General features: G+C 39.1%; 1 protein-coding gene across 1 annotated transcript; it reads right to left on the bottom strand.

Annotated features, from left to right (window-relative positions):
• Positions 1-1,403: 1,403 nt before the first annotated feature.
• On the bottom strand, positions 1,404-16,239 carry LOC104166516 (type 2 phosphatidylinositol 4,5-bisphosphate 4-phosphatase-like; the record flags this gene model as incomplete). Its single annotated transcript, XM_009706471.1, has 6 exons — positions 16,223-16,239; positions 12,599-12,750; positions 10,566-10,714; positions 9,105-9,211; positions 7,218-7,341; positions 1,404-1,456 (listed from the first exon to the last, which is right to left on the bottom strand). Coding segments are annotated over exons 1-6 (602 nt in total), but the record flags the coding sequence as incomplete, so codon positions are not given.
• Positions 16,240-16,340: the final 101 nt, after the last annotated feature.

Raw genomic sequence — 16,340 nt, 5'->3', positions numbered from 1 at the left:
GGGTTGGTTTTGTTTTTGTGTTGGGGGGGGGGGGGGGGTGGTTGTTGGTTTTTTTGTGTGTGTTTTGGTTGGTGTTTTTTTGTTTTTGTTTTTTACAGGTTAAACAGCAAATAATTTTGTACCTACGGAGAGTCAAGAAAAAAGCTGAGGTCAGCTATCAAGTGTGACATCAGAAAATATAAGCCATAATTGCAATTAGTTTAAAACCAAACCAACCAAACGACAAAACACCAGCCCCTCCCCCCAAGGACTGAAAAGACTGAATGCAATTACAGTCACTAAAAACACCTCTGCAAAGCAAAATCTCATCAAGACCATGAGTTTATTTGACCTGAGCAAACTCGAACATACCCACTACTCCACACCCAATCAGTGACACTCCTGAGGTTAAACGTACCACTAGACTGACTTCTCTATCAAATATTCCAGTAAAAGATTTCAATCACTGTTGAAGGCCAGGCCATGCCAACACCTACAGTACATTTATCCTAAGCCTTCTGCTTCCTAAGGGACCTGCTGGTGTTCCTACAACATGCAACAAAGCTGTTGTTCTCCATTCCCAGTGGAAACACATTTGCTCCTTTAAGTGGAAGTCACGCTTGCCTATCAAAGGAAGACAAATGTTTAAATAAATCAGCAGGACAAGAAAGTCTCTCAAGTACTATTTTTAAGTCTTATTTCACACCCTGTGGTTGAGATTCCATGCAAATTTAAACGTATGTTAGTAGTGTAGCTTTTAACAACAATTCAAACTAAGTATTTCTGATCTCAGATAAGAATGGCCAAACAAATACTAAAAAAAAGCCCCAAACAAAAACTAAAACATAAAAAAACTCCTAAAGCTCTTGTATTCTAATTTTCCCCCTTCTTACTGAAGTGATAGCAAATGAGTAGACAAGTTATTCCACAGTAATTCATAAACATTAAAAAAGTTAATACATTAAGATGCTTAACACAAGTTAGTTGTTGAGTTTATGAAACCAGTAAAACCTCTTTCAAATTAAGACAAGATTATATCCTCTCCTCCTTTTACAATATGACAATTCAAGTTCTACATTTAAACATGACATTTGATTAACTGCATGAAGTAGTAAAATTTCAAGGACAAAAGTTGTTAATTTTAGCAACCCATTCCTGTCTATTGTTAGCAGCTTATTTTTGCCTCTAGCAATTCAATCAGAGCATTTTAATAAATGCAGGTTGGATTTGTCAAAGTTACTGATTTGTGCATAAAGAGTGGAGAATTCATGTGCACATAACATGCTCTTTAGCCTTGAAATTCAGATCAGCATGGCAAAATAATCAACACGGCAGACACATTTTACTCCAAAGACTTTTATGGAAGAAACACTGGCAACTTATTTAACAGTTAATTTACGTAACCTTGCTTTCAGAGAACTTACATTTTTTTGCAGTGTGGACATTTTGCTAGTGTGTTAAACCTCAGTTCCATCCACTGTAAAAAGAAAAAATAAAAAGGTTGAAAAACTGGCCTGAGAAAATGTTTGTTGTACTTCATGCTAAATGTCACTGTGAAAACATTTTGCTTCTCAGGCTTTGACTTGTTTCTTGCTTTCTTCCATAAATGGGATGCCCTTTTGTCAGTGGCAACATAGGATTGGGATATCCATGTGAACATTTCCCATGACTTGCCTTAGTATTACAAGATTTGCTTGACGTAATGTGGTTTCATCCACAGGCGCAATATGGGCAACATGAGAATATTAATACATTTTTTTCTCTTACTTCCATAACTATGAATCTTTTTTTTTTTCTTACTTCCATAACTATGAATATACCCTGAATCAAAATAAATGTGTTTTTTTCTTTGGCACAGACAGATGCGTTTTCCCATCTTTAACCAATCGTGGCACCATTTGTGAAAACTAAGTTAAGTGCACACTGAAAGATCAGGTAAAGAGTATTTTAGCAAGTAGATGTCTTTATACATTTTATATCAATAAAATAGACAACACTATCGGCTACTTACATGGTATTTTAAAAAGGTCATATATAAAACTGTACATGGTATGGTCATAACCTTCCATGCACAGACTAAAACCTATCTGGGAAACCTTAGTGAAAGTAATGCCTAGAACTTCCTCAACCAGAGGATACACAGTCATGTATTCATTTAAAAGATCAGTTTTTGTTAAATTTCATTCTGTGATAACAGAAGTATTAAACAAGCATTTTAAACATGTTCGTGGTGAACAAGGAGATAAGATTATTGTTCTTTGCTCTAAGCAGTCCTACTGTAATTGTAGCTCTCTTCTGCTGCCTTTCTCAACTGGGGGTAGTTAGCACAGTTTCCTGGTGAAATACAGTTCTCCTCTCCCCTCCTCTCTTCATTTATGCAAAAGTCACACTGCAAGTTACTAGCAGGGGAAGAAGCCAGAGCTCAGATTAGCAATGCCTCAATTCGGATCCTCCTTCTCTCTGTGAGAAGTTGGCCTACTGAAGCGAATAGTGTTGTTATAACTGCAACAAACACGAATCAAAATGAGAGTCCATCCTTGTATGGAAAACAGGATCTACCTACAGCACGGCACCATTTAAACACTGAGAAGAAATTTATGGGTTTATGTGCAAAGAAAAGAGGATGTGGCCTGTAGTGCCTTGCCAGTATGAGCAGGCTTTGCTGTGAGCAAGGTTCTGATCTGTAGTATTTAGAGTTCATTTTCCTGCCTCTTGAAGGTCTCCCTCAGTTTTATTTACTTCTGATGGGGATAATTATCCACGAAAAAAGAAATCCATCTTTTTCTTTTTTTTTTCTGGTTCTGAAGCATCCAATTACAATACCAGTTACATAGTTGTTCTCTAAATTTATTTGTTTACAAAGACTTGGCCAAACTGATTTAGCATAGTTCTGTTTTATCCCTTAATAAAATGAAAGCCTCTGTAATACTTCCCACCTCAGCAACGTGTTTTAGGAGCATTAATTCTACTTCCACATTCCTGCCAGAGGAGCAAGTTAGCCATCTGCCTGCATCTCTGTCAAAACCTACTCAATTTCCCTTAGTTCTACACAGTGAAGTGGGATAAGGTGCAATTGTCAGTACCAGGGATGGAGATGAGCCTCTTCAGAGCTGTTCTTTTAGCTTTTTAAACTGCAATTACAGAAATAGAAGGGAGTCTAAATCCAGGACTTACATTTTACATATTTGTAATTCAACTTCACTTCTGTACACTAGTTTTATCCCAGCATAGGCAACTTTATTTCCAAAGTTACTCATTAATGATCTTCCTAGGGTTTTAAGATTTCTGATTATTAGCCATAATTATTAATGGATACAAACTCAAATGTCCTTGGGCTCCAAATATTGATGGAAAAAAGAGGCATCGATAATCTGTTTTCCTTGAGAGTTATCTGGAAGTAACAGAAGCACTAACTGTTATGATGCCTTCTGCACATACCGGAAATATTTGCAGAAAAAGAGCAAAAATGTGACAAGACATTCGAATTACAAGAATTCAGATCACATTAGCACAGTGGGGAAAGGTCATTTTCATGTACGTTCTAATTAGTGGAGCTTTGGTGGGTTTAACAAGTAGTTTAAATCGTGCTTAAAGCTGGTATTTTTACATGTATTCCATAGTGCTTTAAAGTACCTAAACTTGTTTCATGTTAAGAAAACCTGAGGTTACAGTTATATGAAATTTAGCTTTCTGCTGAGTATACAAACTGTATTTTTCTAATTGAAATGATACAACAAACAATAGTTCAAATCCCTGGTTAGATGTACTGAAACACAGATGAAGATTTCAGAGAGCTCTTCAGTATTTCAACTGTGGACAAAACCAGACATCCATCAAAGGAATTACTAGAAGAATACATGAAACTTTCTTCTTTCTGAGCCTAAAATAGTCCTCAGTGCATTCAGTACAAGACAGAGGGAAAAAAAGTAAAAAAACAAACCAACAACAACAACAACGCAAACAAAAAGACATATATACATAAGTACACACCCCGCCCACATACAGCTGCTTCTGCCAAAAGCAGCTTCCCCTCCACTCTGCCCAGGTCCTTTGGGAAAGCAATATACTTCTGCAGATTAAAACATTTCTTAGTTTTCTAAAGAATTTAAAGAGTTTTCCATTCAATTATTTCAGAAGAAATGATTCTCATATTTGATTAGTTTTAAAAAAATAAAATTGACAGAGCACAACTGACAAAGCACAGTGCTTAGCCTACAGCCTGTGGCTTCCATCGCTTGCTCCTGGCTTCTTGTCCTTGAGGGTCTCTCTAAAAGCAGGACGGTAGCAGGAGGATGGCAGAGCGGGGGACAACACAAGGACAACCCTCCCTTGCCCACCACCATTTCCAAAGGCAACTCAGCCCCTGACAGCCACGTATCATCACAGGCAGAGGGCCCTGGGCAAGTGGTTGTGGGGAATGACTTACTGCTGGCAGAAACAGTAACTCAGCCACAGCCCAAGTCCAGAAGCTCTCAAAAAAGCCCAAACTGGATCAGACTGATGTAGCAAGACAGTAAAACCCTCGTCCTGCCCTCCTTTTCTATTCCATCACTTCTCTGAACTCCGTATCTGCCAGAAACAGTGAAAACCTTAACGCAGAAAAGACTCCTGTCAGGTTAACAAGGAAAAAACATAATCTGATGAACAAAATGTGAACATCTAGTGATAGTTCAGCTTACGCTATCACTTCAATACCAAGTCATTCTCCCAGCTAAAAACTTTAAGGCACTCCATAGCATGGAGCATGCTTTCAATAATTTGTAAAAAACACTCCCCACATGTAGAGGCAGGGAAAGCACAGCCCATACTTCTGCTTTCATATGGAAAAAAAGAAAAAATAATTATTGGAAAGGCGGTGAACAAGCTGATGCTCTTAAAAGAACACAGAACAAGCAACTGACAATTTGACTTTTCCACCCCAGGGATTCTAGCTTTCCTTGTCTATTTTATTTATTTTTTAACTGCCAAGTAAAGTAAAAGAGATACCTTACTGAGTTGCTGAGAGATGCATCTAGCATAACATATTTGCTTTACAATGTGGAGATACCAAAGGGCAGAAATACCATCACAGAAAGTGAGTTTCCAGGCTGGCTAAAGCACTTCTATATTTTGCTTCTCTGCTTACTCTCAAATCTAAGCAACTTCCTGATTTTTCTTAACTAAACATTTTATTTGCAGAATCTCAAACTTAGTAACAGAAAAAGGTAGAAGCAAAAGTGTGGTGGGAAAGCTGTGTAAAGTGAGAAAAAGGGGGTGGTTTCTTGATAACTCAGCATAAAAGAATACAAGCTTCAAATTTCTAAAGATTTTGAGGGTTTCTTTTCAATGTACCATGAAGTGGTAAATTGTTCTTACTGGCAGACAGGACTACAAAGTTCAAAATGATGAAGTTCCCTAAAGCAACCATCAGATCTGAAGTCACATGAACAAATTCCAAATTAGAAAATTTAGCCTTTTAAGGCATAAGGTAGCAGTTATGAGCAAAACCAGCCTTTACAGGCTTGGTTTTTTCCCCCCTCCTTATGTTCACCTAAAGTAGTTCATTGTGTAAACTACAGAATTACTTTGGGCTGCACTTACAGAAAGCGAATAGGGGATAAAGACAAGTAAAACTCCCATGCTTATGAAAGGCCCCAAAGAGAGGCCAATAATTTAGCAATGAGAATTTTACTTCATAACACTGACTCTCTCTAATTAAAAAAAAAATTAAAATCACATAATAGAGATGGTCTTTTGCGTTAAGAGACCACATTAAAACTTAATACTGTAACTGTTCTACAGCACTGCTTTTGCCTGTGCAGTGTTAAAGCTGTGCTAAAAAATATAATTGCATTACAAAATTAAATTATGACTCTGTATCAAACTACAGAGTTTATGCAGGTACTTAATAGTTTTTAACATGCTACTATATTAAAAAAACTAAAAGAAAAGCCAAGCTTTAATAAAAGATTCCTGGTTTAGAATATGTACTTGACATGGTGTTTTTCTTCCTTAGATCCAGTAGTTTTCTGTTAGCAATATTATTCTGTATTGCATACAATGTTCTTACTAGTTAAAGTCACATACAGCCTTGCATTTAAAGAAAAAAAAGCAAACTGAAAACCCACTTGAGATATCTCCAGTTACAGACTACTGTTCTTCAGAAAGGGTTATAACAGATTTTATTTTTTTTTAATATATAGGCGGAATTAGTAGATAGAATATTTCTCAAGCAGCTAATGGTTTCTCAGCACATTACTTGTAAATTCATAATCAAATCCCTAGTTTCCCTTTAAAAAAGGGCCATCTCCTTCTCCCTGCATTCATCATCTACTATAGTCGTTAAGCCATTACAGCACACCTCACTGATCCATAAACCTGAAGTACAGATTAGAAGGCACAAGTCTATTCCATTGCAGAGCCCATCACAAGTAAATCCTCCTCTCACTGCTGATACAAGCCAACATCGAATGCCATCCCCTAAGCTTCCTTTTTCCTTTCACAAAATGCCCTCAAGTATTCTCTGGCCTTTATGTATCTTATGATCCTTTGTTTCAGGAATGTAACACCACTCTGGTGACCATGCACATCCTTCAGCTGTACCATTTATCTTAGCCATTTCCCGTAACTCACAAGCCTGACAAACATTCAAGCACACTGCTAAATCATGAAACTAAAGCTAACTTACTCGCGTATTGCAATCAAAATTCAAGTATGGTAGTCCCTTGTCCATGTAAAAGGCTGCAAACAGTTCAACAGCAAAAGAGTATTCTTGAATGCTTCCACTTCAAAAATGGGATCAGCTGTCAGCCTCACATATAAACCAAAATCTCCAGTCGTGTAACAACTGAAAGATACGCTAATGGCAAATGCTATAATGAACACCTTTCAGGGGTCCATTCAGCAATGGCAGAACTGCTTTCTGAGCCACTGCAGAACATAACCATCATTGCAAGCCTAAATAGAACTGGGAAGCACAACTTCCTTTTCCAGCACCATCCCCTCTTGCATCACTAACCAACAAGACTGACTTCGGGCTTTATCCATGCATCCACAGAAAGACTGCTAAAAGTTTTCTTGAAATGCACATAAAGATAACCGAATACAGACCATACACCCATAGCAATACGAGCACAGAAGAAGTTTTAGTTCCTCAGTGATGCCATAGAGTGAGGCAATATGCTCTTGAAAGTGCTTACAACAAATAGCTTGAGGGATAGCACAGTGAGGTGAGAAAGAGAATCTGGTGCTTTACTTACAAGGAACGTATTTCCACAGTGCCCACATACCACTCTAGTTCCGTCTGGTTGAACTGGCAAGGCAGGCTGAGCTGGCTGCTCTTCTGGGATCAGCATTACTGGACCAAGAGTAATGATGCGTCTACTGTGTTAAGAACATTAGATGTACATGTAATTAAGCTAGCAAAAGAGAGGGATGATGCGTTTAAGCAATTAGCTCAGTCACTACCAAATATTTTACACTTTTAAACTATAATCTGCTTTTTAAAATAGATAATGCACCCAGTTTTGGTCTCTCTCCAAAGTGTTTTCCTTTTCAGTTTTGAAAACATTCTCTTTCACTGTATGATCAGCCATGCAAGCCAGAACCCTGTAGAGATCAAAGACTTGCCATCATATGGCAGAAACACTCCTCAGCAAAATGAAATCTTAACGCCCAGGCTGAGCAAGCCCGTGAATTAGAATGTACATACCCACGTGAAACATGTAGAAAGAGTAAGGACTCTTCCACATCCTAGTCCTCCTTCCCACACTACTGACAACCATGTCAATGTAAGCAGCATATTCACATTTGTACAGTAAGAATTCCATTCAAATTGAGTGAACTAAAAAAGAAAATCACCCCAGGTTGACTAAATGCAATCAAGTTACTTCAAAAAACAGTTTGTAAGTATTTGCTTTTATGTTCAGTGTGTTTCCAGTTTAATCATACAATTTGTCCGTCCTAAATGACAGTACCCAAATTAACGAACTCAAAGCAGAATGAGGATGAGACTTCCTAGTATGAAAAAAGTGAAGCAAAAAATTCAACTTGCACTACATCTCTCTCCATATACAACCAAACTTGTATTCTGGATGGCCTCCCTTCAATCTGGAGCCTTCCATTTAGGGCATACTCCCAACTCTGTCCTTCAAAGTACCCCAATTTTGCTCATTTCTGGTAAGACAAATACATTGGCTATCTTAGGGCAATTGCTGAGATACATGCTTTTGAGATTATTTTAATAAAATTCAGGAGTTTCTGATTCAGCTTGGCTACCAACCACAGGATCTATTACAACTGAAGTATCCCATGAACATTTTTTTTTTCTCTCTCAGAAAATGTTTGTAATGTTTTGAAGTTTTCCCCAACACTGTATTATTTAAAACAAAACAAAAAAATCTCCCCCCAAGTCTCAAACTATGTTTCAAAACCAGAACAGCCAACAGACTGGTGATTAGGGCACTTGGTGTGGTAGAGCTCCCGTTCATGTATCTGCAGACCTAGCCTTCAATGCAATTTCTTCTGTTAGAGCTGCATCACTTACAATCAAATTACTCCTACCTCAGCGGGATCTTTAACACCCTAAGCCCAACAGTAAGAACACTCACAATGGCAATTGTGCTTGTTTCTTTTATAACTAATGTGTAAATTAAAGCTGAGAGGAGACTGAAAACTCATTGTAACAAAGAAGGGAGGACAGGACTGAAGCCAACCTACTGCTCCCTCTCCCATTTCAATCTGAAGTCCCCACTCTGAACTAGGCAAAGTGAGCAACCTGTGTGTTTATAATAATCATGTTTGCAAGAACTTATGAATGTTAAGTCCCAGAAACAAGAAGTGATTTTCTTTTCCATTGTTCTTTATACCATTTTTTCTCCTTATGAAGTAGCTAAAATGGAAAACACACATTTAAGACTACCGCTAAATAAAAAGAAAAATTTTTCCTCTTTAAAGTTAATTTAAAAAAAAAATAAATCCCAAATTGACACTAGCACAACCTGTGTCTGCAATAATTCAGTAATGCTCTAAGTGTCCATGTACAGAGGCCCAGGCTTGAACCTCTTTTAGTTTTAAATATGCAACACAAAGAGCACCATTACTTTAAAGAAAACTATCTCAAGGCACTTACAGGTTTTTATTCTTACCAGTTTGGTCTTGGACAGCCTATTTTCCGAGATGTATCCTTACAGATAAGGAGACAGTTACATTGACATCTAACATACTTCTTCCCTGAAGGAGGGTTTTTGATTGGCTAAACAAACAAAAAAAATCCACCAGAGAACACATATCAGAAGTCATAGCAATTCACTTTTTTCCTCCTAACAGTATGACAAAGCAGAACAACTTCAGTGAAAAGTTCTTGCTAACAGAGAAATACAGTTCCTCCTACAGAGGAACTTAAGAGTCAAGACAAAATTAGAAGTTTTCTCTCTCTTCCCAGACAAAGAAGTGCAAATTTCCTCACTAGAGCAAACAAGAGATTCTGCACACTAATGGAAAAAATATTCATATTTTAGCAATGAAGAATTCAAGACTTCAGTTTAGTTATTTTTAAAAATGTGAGCTTAAGTAGTGGTATATTTTTTAAAAAACAGTCAAAACGTCAAACAAGCCTCCTTGCCTGGTACAATGGCTTTATTCAACAGTGAAAGGATCACAGTCTGGTTCTCAGTCACTAAGACAATATATAGACATCACTGTACTGTAATCTTATTTTAAACTGTAGTGAAATTATCTTTCTCCAACCTGGGAGTCAAGTTTCTGGGTCCTTTTCATACAGCAAATCAAAAGCTGCAAGATAGTCCGGCTTGAAACATTATATATTGGCAGGGAAAGCAGGTACTAATGACAGGTTCTCTACTCTCGCTTTTAAGTGGAAAAAAAATAGTTTTCCTACAGTTTTAAGCCTTCCTGTTTTCTGAACATTTTTAAAGTTCTTTTCATAAAATAAATCCAATCCAGTGTTTTTCATGCAAATGCCCCCAGTAGCTGTGGAGTGTTGCAGTATCAGATCCCAAAACTAAAACTGGCAGGAAGGAAAAAGATAGAAGCAGGAGGCCAAATACTGAAGACTTGAATAAAGAAAAGGGGAGGAGGAGCAAAAAGGTCTGTGATCACTGGAAAAGGACCTACAATTGAGGCATTTCAAAATTGTTGTGTTGTGGCTTGTTAGCAAGCTAACAACTTGACTGAATAGTATTGCAGGAGGAAAGCATACATCCAGGGAGATGTGTGGGTTAGTTACTTTGTTTCTTGCACTTTTAAAAATTCAATTCTTCATTTCTGTTCATCCCACCAAAACCAGTTTCACCTTTCTTTACAGAAGAGTAATCACTTCAATAACATCTTTGCTTTTTGTCCTTCTCGGAAGGAAACATCCTACGCAGCCAGCTCAACAACATGAAGATTTATTCTAACTGCTTATGACCATCCTTGTGCCAGCAACCCTTGAACTTGCACGCTGGCAACACTAGCAGTCAGCTGCACTGACAGGTCCTATGCAGGAATGGCACAATGGCACTTGTCCTTTGTAGGCGAGGACATGAATTCTACCAACATACTTAAACATCCCCCCACAAAAATAAAATGCTAAAAATCCATTTTACCGTAGCTTCATTGCAAACTGTGCACTTAACAACATGTTGGTGTAGCTTGCCATCCAAATTGATTAGGGACTGGCACACGCGGCAGTTTATTACAGGAACACCGCTGGCATCTGGACTTGCAATGGCAGTATACGGAGGAGGAAGCTCTGCTGCAAGAGATCAGGAAATCTCAGTTGAAAAAACAAACAGGGAATGCTCAGACACCATCAGCAAAAATAATCTACAACAGTCACAGCCTCAAAAAAAAAACAAAACACAAACCCAAAGTTAACGATTACTATAAACACAAGACAAATTTAAGTTTGCTTTCCCTTTCCCCACAACTTCTGTTTACACAAACATCAACTGTAGTTGTACAGAAAGCATACCAGCAACACAAACACACAGTAAATCACCCCAGAAAAGTGGATCAGACAAAAGGCTCATCTATGCAACTTTATTTTCAAACCAACTTTTTACAGTCTTTAGAAAAGGGGGGGGGAACAAACCAACCCCAACCCACCACAGATTAGTAGCAACCAAAGACTGGCTTTTAAAGAAAAAAAACCCCAGAAGATAAAACAAGACACAAGTAGGCAGAAGAGGCATAACTAGCATCTACAAACATCTGGACAGACTGAAACATAAACAAGAGTTTATCACATAGTAACAAATACTACAGGTAAAAATACAGAAAAGTCCTGTTAAGGAAACAGGTCTTGGATGGCAAGTGACATGAAGTGCTTCTTTTTTTCTGTGCAACAACAGCAAATTTATGCTATCTTGAAGAAAAAAAGATGAAGTGAACCCTCAGCGCTTCTGCTTTTAAGGGTTCCAGATATTTCTGTTGTCCAAGAGCTAAAGCATGGATGGACAAGGAGACTTTTAGTCACACAGGACAGGCTAACACAATGGAGAAAGTAGTGGCCTCAGGCCCCCACGGAAGAGCAAATTTCAGGTTTTTTTGCCAGTCCTGAGCCCACGACAAACCAGGGAGGAAACACTCAAGATCCTTCTTGGTTTAAGAATCCACGGAACGAAAACAATTAAACACAGCAGCCTCTCACAAACTTCTTACCACAATTATTTGGCACATAATGGCACCAGCTTTTGTTTCATTGAGAAGTTCAGGGCTCTTCAGGTAAGCAGATAAGGAATGGGCATATTTAGTAGTTCATAGTTAACTTTTTTAATACTAATAGTTTGAAATACTCTGCAGCCTTGGACTTCAACAAATTATTCATAATTACATCCAAGCAGCCAATAAAATCTTCAGAGAAGCAATGAGAGATCAGCCTACTTTCAGTTTACAAACAGCACTAAACAGAGCAGTATCTGCTCGGGGGAGTGGCAAGGGAAACCACGGGCTGCTATCCAAGCTGACAAGCCCAAGTATTAAATTTAAGCCTATAAGAAAGTACTCATTACTTCTTCACTCTGTTTTAAAGTGGATGTCATAAGCTGGAGAGATACAAGAAACCCTGCCTGCCCTTCAGATCCCAAAATCACCACAAACCTTTGTAGCAGCATTGCTGTTCAGTGCTCTCTCTCTTTGCCACTTGGCCTACAAAGGATCTGGACCCATACTTGGTTTTAACTCAGAGGCAGCAGAAGGAAGGTGGACACCCTGAGGGTCTCAGAATCGCATCCAACATACTTGAAGTATTTCAGACGAGAAACAAAATTAACTTATAAGCAGCAATGCAATTCTGAAGTCATCATACAAACTGATGCTCCGTCAAGCGAACTTCACACCTTCAGCTTTGACATACTGGTTGCAGAAACCAACATCCTTAAGAAATAACAGGTAACTTAAGAGTGTTGTTCCAATTTTTTCTGTTTCTGAGGAATTACATTCTGAGAAAATACAGCATCCAGTCAAAAATTTTTAAGAATAACAATATTTTGCAGTACTCTGATACCATATTTTCAGTACAAGGCTGCCACATGAAAGAGAGGAGATACTACAAGATATTAACAAACAAAACCAACACACGCAAGACAAAACCCCAACCCACACACACTTTGGCAACTGAAAACAATCTCAGGCCTACCAGACCATTGCAGAAACCAGCTCTGAGATTTGGATGACGGGAACAGCAGTGTCTTAGCTGGGAGTGGCAAAGCCAAGGCTGCTGCAAGGGGGTTTTGGCCGTAAGTGGGCTGCTCACCTGCTCCTGCAGCAAGCAGCTGATGCACTTTCTGGCTAGGAGCAGAGGTAACCATGAAACAAAAGCCATGTCCAGCAGACAGAATACCAAATTCTCTGTCAAGACACCCCTACAGTTCAATCCCGGCCTTGAGGTCGCTTTTCTGAAGAGCAACAATCATGCTACAGAACTTCTTTGCTTTGTCCTCTCCATTTAAAGTGCAACTTCTCAACTCTTATCAGCTGGGCACAGGGCAGCTGTACTAAGGCAAGGCAACCAGTATCTTGAAGGGTACCGGGAAGTCAAAAGAGACACAAACACACCCCCCCCCAGCCTTTCAGCTTTCCACAATCCTGGGATGCTTTAAGAACTGGCAACTAGACCCTTCCAGACATTTATAATATTCTATACCCTACTTGTAAGTGACAACTCTTAGAATTTTGAAAGTTGGTTAAATGAGGTGTGCGAGCCCCTACAGACACTGCCAGCCACTTCTCCAGCTTCATACTGGAGCTGCTCAGCTTCCAGGTAAGCAGCCTCGCTGTTCCTGTCCTGCTGGCTCAGCAGATTTCAGATAGCAAGCAAATAATGGCTGCTTTTCAGAGTGGTGCTGCAGCAAATAACATTTGCCGTGGAGCAGAAAGCCAGAGGTATCTTGGCACTGCAACCTTCATGCTTAAAGAAAACGTGCATTTGGAAGAGCTCCCAAAAATAAACCGGCAAAAGCCACCAAAATTAAGTTTAAAGAAAAGTATACGGGGAAGGAAGTGAAAAGGAAAACAAAGGCACTCAGAGCTCACTGCTCATTATCCCTTAATAAAAAGGTTTCAGAGCACATTAACATACTTTGGTATGGCTTTTTTTTGACAGCCTGAATTTCAGGCTAACTATAACATCTAAAACCCGCTCATAAAGGTCCATCATGTTGGATATGACTGGATAGTAGGCAAGTTTCATGTACACACCAGAGATTTCAGGACACTTTTGATGATACTTAGTTTCCTGCTGCTAACCTACCAGTTTACAGCTATATTATCAGTTTTTCTTTAAAAAAAATAATAAAATCCAACGGTAATGAGTTCAGCACAATTAGCAGAGTGCCCTACCATGCAGTACATCGGACTCCAACCTACAATTCCCTTCTCACCCCCACAGGATAGAGATGCAGTAGAAGACATCACATATTCAACCTTAGAAATTCCTTGTGGTGCTTCCGCACTTTCCTCCCTCGGTATTCGAAGGGCAAAAACCACAGGGAACCACTTGCAGCTTACCTCAGTCAAACAGAAATTAGTTTGTTTTGGGCTTTACTTTGTTTATTTAATTAAAAAAAAAAATTAAAAAATGATTTTTGAATTCTGACCTGGGAGAGGCCGGGTGAGGGGAAAAAGAGTTAGCGATCTGTCAGAGACGGGTAGTTAAGAACTGAGAAAGCCTGGAAAAAAACCCTTAAAAAAATTTTAAAAAGAGGGGTGGAGGGAAGACTGAATAACCACCCTGCTACAAGGAGCAGAGCTGATGGTGCCACCCCCAGTCTATGTGAAAAGTACCTTAAATACTGTGCCCTGTGTCCACATCAAAAAGATTTTCCTTGCTTGCTTCCATCATTAGGAAGAAACACTGAGCCATTACCAGGATTCAACCACCCACCAACTTAGACTAAAAAGGGTCAGCTGAGTCTCAGCTGCAGCCCAACAAGGGAAGAGGAGGCTACTTTCAAACCATGGCCTCTCCGATTTAAAGCTCAGGATGCCATATTGAGCACAGTAGATAATTACAGGGATAAATCTATTAGTGTACATTCAGATGGTAGTTTGGAGGGCGAAGGGCTTGTTTCTCCTTCCTCTGCCTCCACAACTCCACACCAGTCAGGTGGTGTTAAGCAAGGAAGCTCTGCAGAAAGGGGTTTGGAAGCAAACCCTAACTCCCCACGAGAATTCCTCTTCCCTCTATGTCCAGACTTGCGCTAGGGAGAGAGATAAAGGCTGCCCGTTAGCTCAAAAGGCGGTTTAGCTTGCACAGATCCTTTCACTGAGGATAACTGACAGAGCAAGGAAACTAGAGCTACCAGGTCTATGTCACAGCTCTGCAAAATTTTGTTCTGCAGGTATCTTTTTGTAAGTTTTGTAGAGCTGTTTGGAAGTGCTCCCTAATATGCTTGCTCGTGAACTGATCAAACAAGAGATCCTCAACTTGAGAAGGTACATTTGACATTTAAGCAAGCTCTACGGTTCCTCCTTATTTTTGGGAACAAGCCATTTATCTCAAGCACCACAACTCACCACCAAGCTAGTTAACACGAGTTACAGACACACACTGAAGGTGCAGCGGGACACAGCTACCAACTGAAACGAGCATTTGGGGTCCAGCTTGTTTCCAGGTCATGTGTTTTACCCTGGGTTCAAACAAGAGTCACTGATCTAACGCATTTTCATTACTTTTTAAAATCTATAAAGACCATTTTAAAAACAGATTGGAATTTAATCACTAGTTACAGGATAAACACTACTAAGAATAAAAACATCAAATACCACAATTTAAACTAAGGTGGATTTCTGGATTTTTTTAAACTACAAAAATTAAGGGATGATGCCAATCCTACACAATCTGATTAAAAAGAAAAAAACACAAACTCTCCTGTTTTTCAGGCCAATATTCACTTGTGCAATTCAAATGAAAGTAAACAGTCAACACAAGCTACAGCACTAACTGAAATATATTTTCGTATCAAGGCAACGAGGAGTGGCTTTCCACAAGTTTAAATATTATTCAAAACAGACAGATGCTCACTCATAGCATTCTAGTTACGTACATATGTCATAAATCTATACAATTACATAAAAATCCTCCAGAAACGGCCAACACACTGGAGCCAGCGAGATCAGGACTGTAATCTTACATTTTAAAGGCTACTGCTAGCAAAGCTACACTAATCTTATTTAGTCTTGATTCCTTCAGCTTTCTCCCTGCCTCACTTTCTGCTCTAAAATGTTTAGCTAGGGGGAAAAAAAAAAAAAATTATTAATGTATTTTGTAAACATCTTGATTTATATTTTCTAAGTAAAATTTTTTTCACCTACTTACTAAATATTCAGTCTTAATCAACAAGATGATTTTCCTAAGTCTGCAAGAAAGTTAGTATCATATCCTTAAGCCACGATTCCAGATTTATAACCACAGCATCTGATTTGCTTTAAAAATAAAGCCAAAACCAGCTATGGCCTTGAAATGTGTTTGCAAGGACATTCTAGCGATTTTGGACTTCAACCACCACACTGCACAGAGCTCCTTCGTTATTTAAATTTGACTGCCAGAAGAGGAGCCGCTCAGCTTGCATCTCCAGGTTAATGCACTTCGATGGTCACCGCAGACGAGACAGAGATCTGCAGGCTTGCTTCTGCTTCGACGCCCCTGCGCTACACCTCTCCGAGCTGCCAGCCTGCAGCTCCCCGGACCGAGTTTAGTCGCCAAGGACCTTCTACTCAATCCTGCGCCTAATTAATGGGGGAACCGAAATCCAACAATTACCTTGCAAGCTCCGACATGCGACTAAGTTATAATTAGCAGACCGGCTCGGGCTTGTTCTGCCACTGCAAACAATTATTTGTTTTATTTTTTTGGTAAGAGTTCACGGCGGAGCGCGGTG

The sequence above is a fragment of the Cariama cristata genome, unplaced genomic scaffold (genome assembly GCF_000690535.1).
Source record: "Cariama cristata isolate BGI_N322 unplaced genomic scaffold, ASM69053v1 scaffold6428, whole genome shotgun sequence".
NCBI lineage: Eukaryota > Metazoa > Chordata > Aves > Cariamiformes > Cariamidae > Cariama > Cariama cristata.
This window is presented reverse-complemented; position numbering and strand designations above follow the sequence as displayed.